At 34.3% G+C, this 14375-nt stretch overlaps 1 protein-coding gene across 6 annotated transcripts in view; it reads right to left on the bottom strand.

The window, feature by feature from the left end:
- STAG2 (STAG2 cohesin complex component) overlaps positions 1 to 14375 on the bottom strand; it is a 116423-nt gene that overhangs the window by 36643 nt on the left and 65405 nt on the right. For all 6 annotated transcript variants that reach the window (XM_080909817.1, XM_080909818.1, XM_080909814.1 and 3 more), the window contains 10 exons: positions 12516 to 12592; positions 10283 to 10487; positions 8803 to 8954; positions 7218 to 7291; positions 5759 to 5882; positions 4878 to 4976; positions 4710 to 4789; positions 3641 to 3748; positions 2873 to 2984; positions 390 to 507 (listed from right to left, as the gene is read on the bottom strand). In XM_080909817.1, the coding sequence (XP_080765943.1) occupies positions 390 to 507; positions 2873 to 2984; positions 3641 to 3748; positions 4710 to 4789; positions 4878 to 4976; positions 5759 to 5882; positions 7218 to 7291; positions 8803 to 8954; positions 10283 to 10487; positions 12516 to 12592 (1149 nt within the window). The remainder of the gene's footprint in view (positions 1 to 389; positions 508 to 2872; positions 2985 to 3640; positions 3749 to 4709; positions 4790 to 4877; positions 4977 to 5758; positions 5883 to 7217; positions 7292 to 8802; positions 8955 to 10282; positions 10488 to 12515; positions 12593 to 14375) is intronic.

The raw sequence follows: 14375 nt of genomic DNA, 5'->3' as shown, positions 1-14375 counted from the left end.
AAAAGAAAATCCATTATTATCACAGAAAAGACCAAAACAAGTTATCTTTCTAAATATCAGAATTCTGATTAAGTTTGATATATCTATGCAAAAGAAAGTATAAACCTGAACGACATACACACACGATATGTAAGTACTATGAGACCTGGCTAAAAATACTAAATTTTGATAGGAATTAAATCTTTGTATATCACAGAGTATATAAATAAGAGATAGGGAGTATGGTTTAAAGTTAGTGTTCATTCTAAGATCTACAAAGCCTTGAGTTTGATTCCCAACAATGCCAATAACAATTATGGAAAATTAACACTAATAAAAATTTATATAATGAGCAAAATCTATTCCAAAACAGTATGGACAACAATAACAACATAATTTAACACCCTTACCTTCCTCTCCAGTAAGAGGCTCTTCTAATAACAAGCTATTCATACATTCCCAGTCTTTCAGTAGCTCAGTAGCACAATCCCACATGCTGTCCACAAGGTATGCTGCATGTTCATGTAACTAAAATTGAAAAAGAAAAGGCTCTTAGACAAATAGCACCCTAGCCTTAGGACAAAAATAAGAAATTCTTGGTTGACCATGTTAAAATCTTAAAAAGAAATCTGGTTTGGGAGCACAACTAGATTAAAGAATAGAGAAATGTTGTAGTTTGCTAAACGTTGTTAGAGCATTACTGCTTCTTAACATATTAACATAAAATTATTTTACAAAAAGATTAACTATGTTGCTGATTTTGAACTACTATTCTATCAGCTATACTACTGAGTTGAAAAGATTATAGTTTTCTGAATTAGTTGAAGGGTTGAGCTTCATCTCCAAAGATGTTAGAGAATTTTATTCATTTCTCAAATAATAAAGACGAGTATGTTTCATTAACAGGGAGAGAATACACTTAATAATTACAAAACTGGATTTAGCAATATACAAAAATGACTATGGAATTACAAGGTTTGACTGATACTTTAAAAAAAAATCATCCTAAGATTCCACCTCACACCAGTCAGAATGGCTAAGATCAAAAACTCAGGTGACAGCAGATGCTGGCGATGATGTGGAGAAAGAGAAACACTTCTCCACTGCTGGTGGGGTTGTAAACTGGTACAACCACTCTGGAATCAGTCTGGTGGTTCCTCAGAAAACTAGACATAGTGCTACCTGAAGACCCAGTTATTCCACTTCTGGGCATTTACCCCAGAGACACTCCAATATACAACAAAGAAACATGCACCACAATGTTCATAGCAGCCCTATTTATAATAGTCAGAACCTGGAAAGAACCCAGATGTCCTTCAGTATATGAATGGATAAAAGAAAATGGACAAAATTGTGGTACATTTACACAATGGAGTACTACTCAGCTATTAGAAACAATGACTTTATAAAATTCTTAAAAAAATGGATGCATCTAGAGAATATCATCCTGAGTGAGATAACCTAGTCACAGAAGAACAGACATAATATGCAGTCACTGATAATTGGATACTAACCCCAGAAAGCTCTGAACACCCCAGAAACAACTCAGAAAAACAAAGGCCAAAAGAAGAAGAAAGAAGAAAGAAAGCCTCAGTCCTTCTTAGGAAAAAAATAATTGCATAGCACCCTCTCAGAGTGTGGTACACCTGGACCTTAAATCATTAATAATCTAAGAGCTAAGATAATAACCTTGTGGCAATTTTTGGTATTTAAAAATCATTATATTTAATCTATACACACCAAGAAAACTGACTATTTCCATGTTACGTTTCATTTTACATGTCCTTTATGCTCATGGTAACTAGTAAAATTTCAATGCATTCTATCAAACCTTTAAAAAAATAATGTACTGACAAAAATATATTCATATAATTTTATGCCAAAATGCCTTTAAAAAATCTGTACATGTATCTGTTTTTTTCAAATAAAGTTGTAAGAAAAAAATAATTCAACACATTTACATAATAAAACAAATATATAATATGAACCCTAAATAAAATTTAATTGAGACCTCATAAAATATTTAACAGACAGAATGTTAACTTCATGAAGGCTAAAGGAAATCAGCTTTTATATTAATGTTAATACAAGACATGAAACTAGGTGTTGTGTCTTGGCTCCCATGTATCCATAATCTCAGCTGTTAGGCTAAGGCAAAGACAGGCATGGTGGCTTAAACCTTTAATTGTAGTACTCTGAAGAAAGAGGCAGAAGGATCTCTTAGATGGAGGCCAGCCTAGCCTACAGAGAGTTCTAAGACGTTGAGGACACATGTAGAAATCTTGTCTCAAAATAATAAGGAGGGGGCCTACTTAGGGCAAAGGCACAGAAACTGGTACAAGATCATGGTTTGTATGACCTACATACTGAGTTCCATCCACACCAGCTTGGGATACAGTGTGATATCCTGTCTCAAACAACAAGAAGCATTAATTTTGAGACCTTACAATGTTCTCCGCTTTTCTTTTACAGGGACTGTCTCAGGTCTTCATGTGGGTCCCAAATAACTGGAATAAGGGCTATCCCAAAAGCTGTTACCTATAACCTATAAGGGGGGTATGTTCCACAAGCTGGGCTGCCTTGCCTGGACTCAGTGGGAAAGGAAGCACCTACCATCGCAGAGATCTGAAGTGTCAGAGTGGTGGTGGGAATAACCAGAGGGAATGCCATTCACTCAGAGAAGGACAGGAGGGGATAAGGGAAGGATTGTGGGAGAGGGTGACCAGTGGATGGGCTCTAAGGTGAATAAGCAAAAAATTAAATTTAAATATTCTTACCTACTTTTAGAAACCACTTTTATAAAGTGGAATGGACAGGTTTCTGCTGTGTTGAGTATTTCATAATCTGTAAGATTGTACATATCCATCATTTCAGTACCATAATATAAACTAACCTCACTTTCCAAGAAGAAAAACACCAAAGTCTTGACAAGGTTGGCATTTGGACCTTGTCTTCCTCTTCTTTTCATCATTCCGTCCTCTTCTGGATCTCTTCGGCTGAAGAGCCTATGGGCAAAAAAACCCAACATGTACTTGAAAAGTGTATTTGCTAATCACAAAAGTTAACTGTATATTCCATATTTGAGCACTGAACAACAGAATAATGGAAAACTAGGCTGGGAAGCATGAGAATAACATACTTCTCACTGCAACCTTGATACGCTTATGTCTATTGACTTCAAGTTTGTTACACTGACTTATATATATTTTTAATCCTTATATTTTTCTTACAATATCTTCCTTTCATGGAAGTAATATAATCGCTGCCCAAAAATATTTTTTCACAAGTAAAATACTTATTTTTTTCTAAAATGCAACATTTATCATTCTGTTTTCTTCTTGACACAATGGCCCTTTCCTAATGAATACTGTGGTTCTTTTTCCTTAAGAAACAACAAAGGAGAACTAATATTGGGTAACAATAGTTAACTAGAATGCTTACATCAAAAGTCACCTAATAGTTATTAAACCCCCAAATAAGTGTTTTAATAAAATCTTAACAAAGATGTTATCCTAATTATGTGATTAAACATATTCCCTATAAAACTCACTATATAATATTTGCTAAATTATGTTTATGATCATATGTCAAAAGAAATGAAAGTATATACTGAAATGTTAAATATCATAAAAGTAAAATAATAATGAGGATATAAATTTACTTTTTGTAGAGAAATTCTCCAGCTGCAACTGCTACTGGCCGGTGAGCAGAATAAACCAGATGATAGACATTTTCACAATCTTCTGCAGTTAGGACTTCTTCACTACTCCTGGTAGGAAAGTAACAGTATTATGAGTCTATCAAATTTTATGTACTTAATTTCATAAATTTGTTCAAAATAAATTTGAGTATAATCTTTTGGTAAAATTGTACACCAACAAAAATTCTTAGTGTATCAAGATCTGTGATGCACACAATTAAGAAGGAAAAGAGGGTAGGCATACTGGGTTTTCCCTGTCATTCTAGCACTTCAAATCCTCTAACGCTGGAGGATCAGACTTTCAAGAACATCCTCAGCTATACATGAGGTCAGCCTGGGTTTATGGTCAGGGGAGAGAGGAAAGGACAAAAGTGGAGGGCAAATGGGCAAAGCAAAACCAAGAGTTAATTTAGGAAACAAAAGTTCTGAATGGTTAAACACACAGTCAGTCAGTCTCTCTCCCTCTCCCTGTGTGTGTATGTGTCACAATAAATGTATAGCTGACAGGAAACAAACTACTGGAAGTCAGTTCTCTGTATTGAGACAAAGTCTCTCTTGTTTCTACTGCTGCTAGGTGGCCTGAAAGCAACTAGATGATTGTCTTGTATCTACTTCCCATCTTACCATAGACTCAGTAAGTGGATGCATACATCATATGCAGATTTGCATGCAAATTTTGGACACTGAAGTTGGGCTGTAAGGCTTATGTTTTTACCCATGGGCTAAACTCCTGGCCAATGATTTACTATAGTTTCGCTAAGACTGTTTTTTTTTCTTTAAAAAGAATGCAAATGAACATTACATTTTGGTGAGACTTCGTAACTGTATCTAAAACAACTGCAATGTGGTACATTTCATATGTACGTATGTATGCATGTATGTATGTATGTATGTATGTATGAATAAAACTTCTAGCCTAAAATGTTATGGCTGAAACTATTAAAAACTTAAGCATAAATATAAGTGAACCAAGTATGCATTAATGTAAGATCAAAATATCTAGACAAGTAATACAAACATAAATACTTACTGTAAAACAAGAGTGAGTAACTTTATTGCTTGTACTGCAACATCATATTCTTTGTCAAGGGTCATAGACACAATTCTATCCTACAGAAATAAATTAAAGCATTTTAAAAGGAAAACAAGGAAAGTATTTCAAATTACAAATAATTTTAAATACTTGATGAATACTAACCTTGAATCGACTGGTAAATAGTTCCAGTTTGGAATTAAGCTCTTTGTTATAATAAAGCCCTTGTAAAGCAGTAAGACATTTGAGTCTTACTTCACCTTGCTGGAAGAAATGAGAAAAAAATATATTCAAACCATGTATTGTCAAGTTCAAAAAAATGTATTTTCTACTTAAAAGTGTAAACAGCATTTATTCAGAAACAATAATATTTGATAATAAGAATATCAGTACAAATGTTTAAGATTGAGCAGTCACAAGATTACTATTTCTGTATGTTGACAGTATTTCTCAAAAATTTATCAGATCACAACAAGTGTGAAGGGTCATGGGTAGAAGCATATTTCATTACATGCGAGTAACGCCTCCAAGGTTAATGAGTTAGCTTAAACATGATAGCATAAGAAAGAAACATGCATTAAAGTTCAGAAGCCCAATTTTCAGAAGTACCTTGACTAAGATACATGTCTATTATTATTAAAACAAGATAAAAATTAAGGAAAAACTGAACTGTCGGGGCTGTGGGTAGAATGCAAAGCAGTGTCCATGGCTTAATGATCCAGCAGACTTTGTGTTACTGACCAAGTTTTGACAGAACAGAAAGAAAAGAAAAAAAGTAGGGTTTCAAGGGATATACCCAAAAGTGTGCACACACATAGATATCTATCTTTTTCTTTTAAACAGGATCTTTATGCAGTCCTGGCAGTTCTGGAGCTGAGTTTATAGCTCTGGCTGGGCTAAAACTCCAGAAGAAAACCTCCTACCTACCTTCAGAGTACTGAAATTTAAGACATGTACCATTATACCTAGCTTAGATACTTATTTTATGTAGGAGAGCTATATACTCATTTCTGCATAGTCAGAGGAATCAATGGGGCACATCTTACCTTATCATGCATAGTCCAACCAACATATTTTAAATAGCTGTCATTAAGGAAGGCATCACTGTACATCTTCATCCAAATGCCAATCTCTTCAATGCATATAGCTCTGATTTCAGCAATTGCATCCCTAAATGGAGGAAGGGTAAGTCACATAATCTGTACAACTGGGTATATGAAATATTAAAGAGATGCTATGCATCTCTCATCTACCATGATTACCGTATTAACATTAACTATTGTTGAGGATTAAAAGGAACTGAAATGAAGCATGGCTCCAAATATCAACACGCTTGCAATCTAACTGACAAAGAAGAAAATGAAAAATGAAAATACTTAAATTAAGCAACATTGTTTCATTGCTTAGTTGGTTAAAGAACCTGTCTTATAAACAAAATCCTGCTTTCACCTTTTATTCTAGACCAGTGGTCTCAAACATCTTAATGCTGCAACCCTTTAATAAAAATGTTGTGGTGACCTCGCTGCTACTCCATATCTGAAATTTTACTGTTATGAATCATAATATACAATCATCTGTTTATTCTGATGGTCTTAGGGGACACCATTGAGTTGGTCGTTCAATCCCAAAGGGGCCCTTAAAAGTTGAGAACCAATGCTCTAGACCTTATCCCAATAATTGCTTATAACTGTGTTCAGAAGATAACAGGCAAACAAGCATAGCAAGATAATAATCTTCCAAGTAGAATTACTTTATACCCATAACACTTAGGCCAGACTATGATTTTTTTTTGTAAGACAATCTCACTATGATATCCAGGCTGGGTATCCAGCTCCTGGGCTCAAGTGACTGTTGCTTTCTACTCTTGAAAATGCAAACCTGTGTCACCCTATTTGGCTTTTACAAAACCATTTGGAATTTATGTTTTGTATAGTGGTAAGTCATAGAAAGCAGAGGAATAACAGAGAATAATATTTTAAGAAACTGGAATAATCAGTGAACACAAATATGATAAGGGAATAAACTAAAAGAATACTGGCAAAGAAACGGAACAGAAAGAATTAATATGGAAATAGCATTAAAAAAGCACTTAATGAATTCAGTAAGTACCAAGTAGAGAAAATTAGGTTGAATAAAAATGGTACTAATATTTGCAAATATGGTATAAATAGTAGGAAGATTACCTTTTTCACCTGCTAATTCAAAATAATAAAAAGAAGCATCTTACTTTAATCTATCCAAATTTTCCCAGTGAGATTAAATAGAAGGGTCAGGAATCAGTAACACAACATATCCAAAAGCAATTAAGAATTTTATATCCTTACTGAGTAAGACTACTTTCCCTTAACTGGACTATGACAACTTGGGCAGAGCATTAGCCTTTATTCACATAAAAAACATCAATGGCAGAGCAGTAGAATACATTTCCTAGATTTACTCAGTGGCAAAGCTCAGTCTCCAAAATGTACAATGTACTGTGTGTCTCAACCACTGTAAAAGCCTTACCTGTATCTATGTACAAACACTCCTTTAAATATTGCATTCATCATATTTTCTATTTCATCTTGATTTTCCTGAAGCTATAAAAAAAGAACACATCATTTTTTAAACACAAAAAAGAACAATCAAAAGAACACTTATAAGTTATAAGTAAAAAACAAACATACATTTTCAATCCAGTATTTAGAGACTACATAGTTTGGATAAAAGTAAAAGTAACCACAGAAAGGAAAAAAGGCTATCAAGTAAATAGCATGCCTTGTTTCCTAAAATATATGACTTAACACCTACAATTTAGCTGTTCCACTAGTTTTTATAGTGCTTATGAATTTCCACTTCACAATAAAACTTATGTATTTCCACTTATAATGACTATTCACATAAAAAATGCAAGAATTTTTCATTCACATATATATTTAAAGAAATGTTTGTCTTTGCTTTCTTTTTCTTCCAAGACAGGATTTCTCTGTGTAATCCCAGCTTTCCTGGAACTCCCTGTAAAGATCAGGCTGGCCTCAAACTCAAGAGATCTGCCTGCCTATGCCTTGAATGTTGGTATTGAAGGTGTGTGCCATCATCACCACCCAGCTTGTTTTTACTACTGTTAATTTTATTGACTCATTTAACTAATTCTGAAATAAAATTTTAGCTTCTACTTCCAGCGCTCAAACAAACCAACAACCACCCTCCCAAGGTCAAGTAAATAAACTAATAAGCTATCATGACAAATATTTGACTTAAATTTTATATATTACAATTTTACATTAGTTATGTAAAAATTTAAATTTCTTTGAGATAGAGAAACATATTGATAATGAAGAAAAAACCTAAATTATGAATGCAACATCCAATGATTTTATCTGTTATTGTTTAGGATTAAAGCTAAAATGGAACTTTCTCATTTGAAACTGAATTTCATAAGCAGAAAACTATGTGTCACCTACTATAAAGAAATGAATGACTTAAAAATAGAAAAGTGAAAAAGTCAAGCCACATGGTGATGGCACACACCTTTAATGGCAGCTCTCAGGAGGCAGAGGCACAAGAAATCTGATTGCTGAGCCACCCTAATCAAGAGTGAGTTCCAGGACAACCTAGACTATTAAACAGACAAACCTTGATTTGGAAAAAAAATCATAAAGGCTTTAAGTGTTTTTAAAAAGGGAATTGGTATTAACTAAGAAATCTCATGTCATGTCATTGATAAGCTGAGGAAGAAAGTGAGGACAGAGACTGTCAGTAACATGAATAATACTAAGGCTTAGGTAACTTTCCAGACTGATCCAAGTCATGTTATTTAATCATAATAAATACTCAATGGTAGCCTATACAGAAAATGTACAGGTTATTGTTGGCATGGATATTTAATAAACCTTTAAGACAGGTGCATAAATAATACTTAAGTCTTCCTTGGACCTGGAGTTCTGTAGGTAAGTGGTAAAGCACATACTCACAAGGTCCTAAATTCAATCTTTACCACAATCAAACAAGCAAATAAATAACCTTTAAAAATTATCTGAGCCTAGAGTTATAATTAATGAGCAGGTTGGTTGTACAATAGTAGCCTAAATACTTTAATACTAAGGTTTACCTCTTTACGCTTTTGTAACAGGAGTTCTAGCCTTTCATTGGCTCGTTTTCCAATCATTTTATTCCGTTCTGCCTCGTACTGTCTTTGTGTGTTATCCATATTAATGCTAAGATTTAGTGCCACATTTACCAAAGCAGTCATCAACTTCATAGCTAGGTTTTAAAGAGAGAAAATGTTGAAATTAGTAAGTATAATAGATACAAAATTGTATTAACAAGATCAAATTAAAAGCAATTTAGTGAAGATAAGCTAATCTGCTTTTGACAAAATTGAAGCATACAACTGCTATGAATGATAACAGTACATAATGTATGGAGTGAGAAAACTGTCTAGCTAAATACTTATGGATGGGGTTAGCTCACAATCCTCACAAACGCCAGCCAAAATAAAAGCTAAGGATATTGAAACCCAAATACATTAAGAAAATTGGGTCCTTGAGCTAGAGAGATACCTCAGCAGTTAAGAGCACAGACTGTTCTTCCAGAGGACACAAGTTCAATTCTTAGCCCCTATATGACATCTTACAGCCATCTGTAACTCCAATTCTAGGAAATCAAAAGCCTCTCCTGCCTGCCCCAAGCCAACAGGCACACACATGGTGCACAAACATACATACATACATACATACAGAATAAAACATGTCGTACAATGCTTTCTAGTGATTGTGATTTGACATCTAAGTAAGTTACAGTTTATATCTTTTTTACTCTCCATCTGCCTAAAGTAGGAAGATCAAATACAAATTTTAAAATAACTTTGAAGACATGGGCTCACAAGTTGCACAGGCTGGCCTCTAACTCATAGTAGCCCTCCTACATAAGCCTCTTGAGTCCAGAGATTAGAAACACAAGCCACCATACCCAACTTTAATGGCCTCATATCAAATTCTTTAGGGTTAAAGTGTTTCATAAGTATCCACTTTTAGTGTTCCTAAGCACACAATGAAAAGGTACTTAACAAAGGGCTTTTCATGAAAGTCGTCTGGAACCTTGTTACTGAACTTGGGACAGTCACACTACTTCTGGGTGGAATTTTGAATGCATTAATCATTAATTCAAAGATCTGATAATTCTGTCCTTTCTTTACTATACTTCAAACCACCTGCCACTGTGTGATATGACAAAGCAGAAGTATGCCTTTATTTGTGGCTACTGCACTTGCATAAGTTATTTAACGGCTTGAGAGAAGTACCAATCAAATTCCAATAGTTTACAGTGAGCTGCAGAAAGCAAGTATATTTAAAAAACAAAGTGCAGCACTCAGGATACAGAGGCAGAAGGCTCTTTGTGAGTTCAAGGTCACAAACATGGCCTGGAAAATGAATTCTATCTAGGCCAGTCAGAGGGTACAGTGAGGTGCTATCTCAAAAACGACTTCAAAGAAGGAATTCATACTATTAGTACTTGTCTCCTCCTTTGATGGTTAATCATTCTTGTCTCTTACTCAAAGGAATGTCCAGAAAATACTTCAAAATACCAACCTGCCAGGGTGCTTGTATGTCGAAATGCTCTGACTTGGGAGTCAGACAATCCAGTAAGAAGGGAAATGACAGTGTCCATCATGTACTCATCATATATGATGCTATACTGACACTGCCTTACTAATACACCAATGAATTCACAGAAGCTGGACTTGAACTTCTTCCACTGAGGACCAGCCATGGTCAGTGGGTAATCCCCACTATCCTAAAATAAAAATGTTTACACAGCAATTAATTTCAAGTTCATGACTGACTTCATTTGCTTTTAATAAACCCTAAGCAAAAGCATGAAAATACTACTATATCTTAATCTCCTTTTCGTCAGTAAATTTTCAAAGAAAGCAAAAGTACATGCAAAGACAGATAAGTACCACACTTTGAACACTGCCCTTTTATTTAAGATCAAAGTAGGAATTTTAATACACTTCACTTTAATCAATGAAATTAAATATCAATTACTGAGGACAAAATATTAAGTTTTCCCTCATCAAAGAAGAACAGTTGTCTGAAAAGCACAAATATACCTACTAAATTTCTTTTGAACAAAAACAAAGTAACAAAATTGTATTATCAGCCAGTTAAACAGAATAATACATAAAGCAAAAAACAGTTAAAATGTTTTATTAGTTTCAAGACACCAGATAGTCAATGGGCATAAATAATCACATAATTTAACAAATGCAAAACTGAGATATAGCTCAGTAATAAAACACTCCCAAGCATGAGTGAGGGCTTAAACTTGATCCCAAGCACCAAATAACAAAGCAAAATTAAATAAGTAAGAAAAACCAAAATGTAGCTACTACAGTCTTCAAAGGCCAGCGCTCAAGTTTTTCTTTATACAAAAATGTGGGGGGGGGGCACATTTGTCATTCTGAATGTTAACTGCTATCCTCCATATGCCATCAGAAATAAGCATTAGGCTGAGGCTTAGCTTAGCAATAGAGCACATGCCAAGATTAAGGCCCTGGGTTCCATCCAAAGCATGTATGCATACATACATTTAAATAAATACTTAAAACAGAAATCAATAGTGTATATAAAAATTCTAAAAGGGCCTCTGGCAAGAGACACAAAATAATTTAAAATCAATTTGATAACCGTAGTAATCTTTTTAACATCTAACATCATAATTAATTTGTTTTTAATTCATGTTTTTAATTCAAGTTCAGTGGTTGAGACTAAGGTCCTGGTATACTCCATAAAAAGATTCCCTTCCATTTACTCTCTGAACTGAGGGGTTTTAAATACAGGGTCTAGACCAAGTTAAATGCACTTTTGCCACTGAGCTACTGATGAATCAATTTGACCATACTGAAATATAGCTGTGAACAAATTGGTTTTCTTTGATTTTATTATATTTCAATATGATTAACTCAAACCCTTGTTTTCTCTTAGTCAGGCTGTTCCTTACACATGTACTACTGAAAGGTAAACAATACCACTGCTAAGCAATGCCGTCCTGCTAAGGACTGATTAATAGCACTTAGCGGCATCAAAACCATTTAACAGATCATCTGTCTCTTACACTGACAGCTGAAAGCACTTTCATTAGACAAAGTAAAGAAAACGAGCAAACAAAACAGGCGAGACAAGAGTTTCTACTTGAAAATTCGAGTTGTTCTGGAAGTGTAAAATTCCTGGAGCTAGACTACAACTATGAATAAAACAAACACAAATTTATGTCCTGAAAAAAATTCATATTAGTAAAGCTACCAATAAAATATTTCAGTGATATCATTGTGATAATCAACTTCAACATATACTATTTTTTGTTCTTATAGTTGAAGCATAATATGTAATAATCTATATTTCTTAATCAAAACTACATAGTTCCTCAATTTGAATAAATCTTCCTTTTCCAGTATTTTAGAATGTTATATTCTCAATTATGTTCTCAGATTTTTATATTTATAAAACAATAGTTATTAACTTATTGAATTGCACATAAAATTTAAAATGTTATGCAATTTTCATAAACTGCTTAATTTTTGACCAGTTATTGCCTATTGCCTATCTAGTGTCTTGAAATGACATGTTGAGAGCAACCTAATAACAAAACTTATAATCTCCATTTACAGATCAATGACAATGATGTTAAGACAACTCACCTGAGGTTGCATAGCTATTACTTAATACCATAAACAATTCCTACATTATTAGTAATTAAAAATATCTGAGCACTAAACCATGACTGACATGAATAAAACTATTAAAACATTTAGAATGTTACCTCGTCAAATTCTTCTGTCATTTTACGAATTATCTCAGAGTTCTGCATATGTCTAAACATCTCTGCTGTGACGACTCCTGAAATTACCAAATATCAAAAGTTAATAAACAATGTAAGGTAATGAAAATAACTGACGGAGAATGTAAATTATCACATCTAATAAGTCTACACTCATGATAAAAACATACTTCATAATCTCACATGTTAATGGGCATGGTTCTTCTAAGCATGATCAATTACTACCCATTTAACTTTACTCATGATATGCTATGATGCAACGGTCTCTCTATATTCATAGGGAATAGGATACCACAATTTTGGGATACTGATTTAAAATTGTATCATCTCTGGATATAATCTATACATAGCATCCTGTCTTTTAGATTATTTCTACTATCTAATACAATGTTAAAGCTATGGTTGTTACAGGTTATCATTGATTGAACAATAAGAACAAGAAAAACTTCTGCAACTATTTGGAAGAAGCACTTTTTAAAATGTTTTAAATATCCAGATATGACATCTGCTATCTATAAGTGGATAATTGTGTATATTTTGCCTCTTTACAATAAACAATCAAGGGTAATATTTAAAAATTTGAGGATAAATGTGAAGACCAGGAAAAGTAACAAGAACTGTTTACTTTACCATGCTTCTTTAGTGGACAATACTATGCATCAAACAATACTGACATCCCTCTAATCAGACAAGAAGAAAGTGTCAGTAGTAAGTTAAAGGTCCAGTAAGAAGCTAGTGGATATTAAAAATGTGTAAAGCTATCTTCAACAAAAAGGTCCCACTGTCAAGTTCCGTAGGGTAACCAGGAGCACTGAGGCTTATAAGCCTGTGGATAAGAAGTGCTACTTAGCAACAACTAAGGAACTGCCCATTTCTGACATTGGTCTTTTTCTTAGCCTGTGTAGCCTTTGTTGTTCAGCAGAAGCACTGTTGACCCATTGTAAAGTATCTCCATGTTAACTCTTTTTATGTACACGGGTGAGAGCATGTGAGCCTCCTCCATCCCTTGCTCTCCCATGTGTGTATGTGTGTATAAGTAAAATCTGAAAGATTTCCATAATTATTTTCCAAAAGCCTTTATTGTTATTTATTCCTCCATATAGTTCCTCCATTATCCTGCCCTCCCCCCCTTCCCAACCCAATTTAACCCCGTTTTCCCATTATTTTCTTCTAATCCTTTATACAACTGACCTGGAAGATTTGTCCCTATTGGCTAGTTTTGAGAGTGCTACAAGGTGCTAGGTTTGCTACAATGTAAAAAATACTCATTACTCCTAACATCCAGAAGATGAAAGCAATAACTGGCACCATTATTGGACAAAGAACTGCTGACCAGACAAGTCACAGACCTTCCTTAGAGAAGCTACTACTATCATTCTGCTAAATGGATATAGTATTTAAGGAATTCTGAATGACTTCTCATCATGCCCACAGATTAATTATTTAGGGATGGTGATCAAAACACAGAACTACCAGCCAAGGTGTAAAGAGTGAATAAGAGACTGCAGGATTCTCAGTTATGAACTGAACATATATACTGATTTCCCTCCTCCTCACAAGATGTGGTTGAAATTGTGGAAGATGGGGGAGAAAGAAACAGAGGTGGTAAGTAAGTATCAGAAAACACTGTTGCTGGACATGGCGGAGCAGCTGCACATGTGCACTCCCAGAGACTGAGACAGTGCGCACAAACTGGGAAATGGAAAAGTGCTTTCTCTAAGAGTGCAGCCCCTAGTATGCTGACCTTGTTCCAGGAGAAAGCCACAGATCCGAGAATATTTTGACAGCACAACTTAGCTTTGGTGAATTTCAACAGAAGGGGGTAAGAAGGGATAAGTTGGG

The sequence above is a fragment of the Micromys minutus genome (genome assembly GCF_963924665.1).
Source record: "Micromys minutus genome assembly, chromosome: X".
Lineage (NCBI taxonomy): Eukaryota > Metazoa > Chordata > Mammalia > Rodentia > Muridae > Micromys > Micromys minutus.
This window is presented reverse-complemented; position numbering and strand designations above follow the sequence as displayed.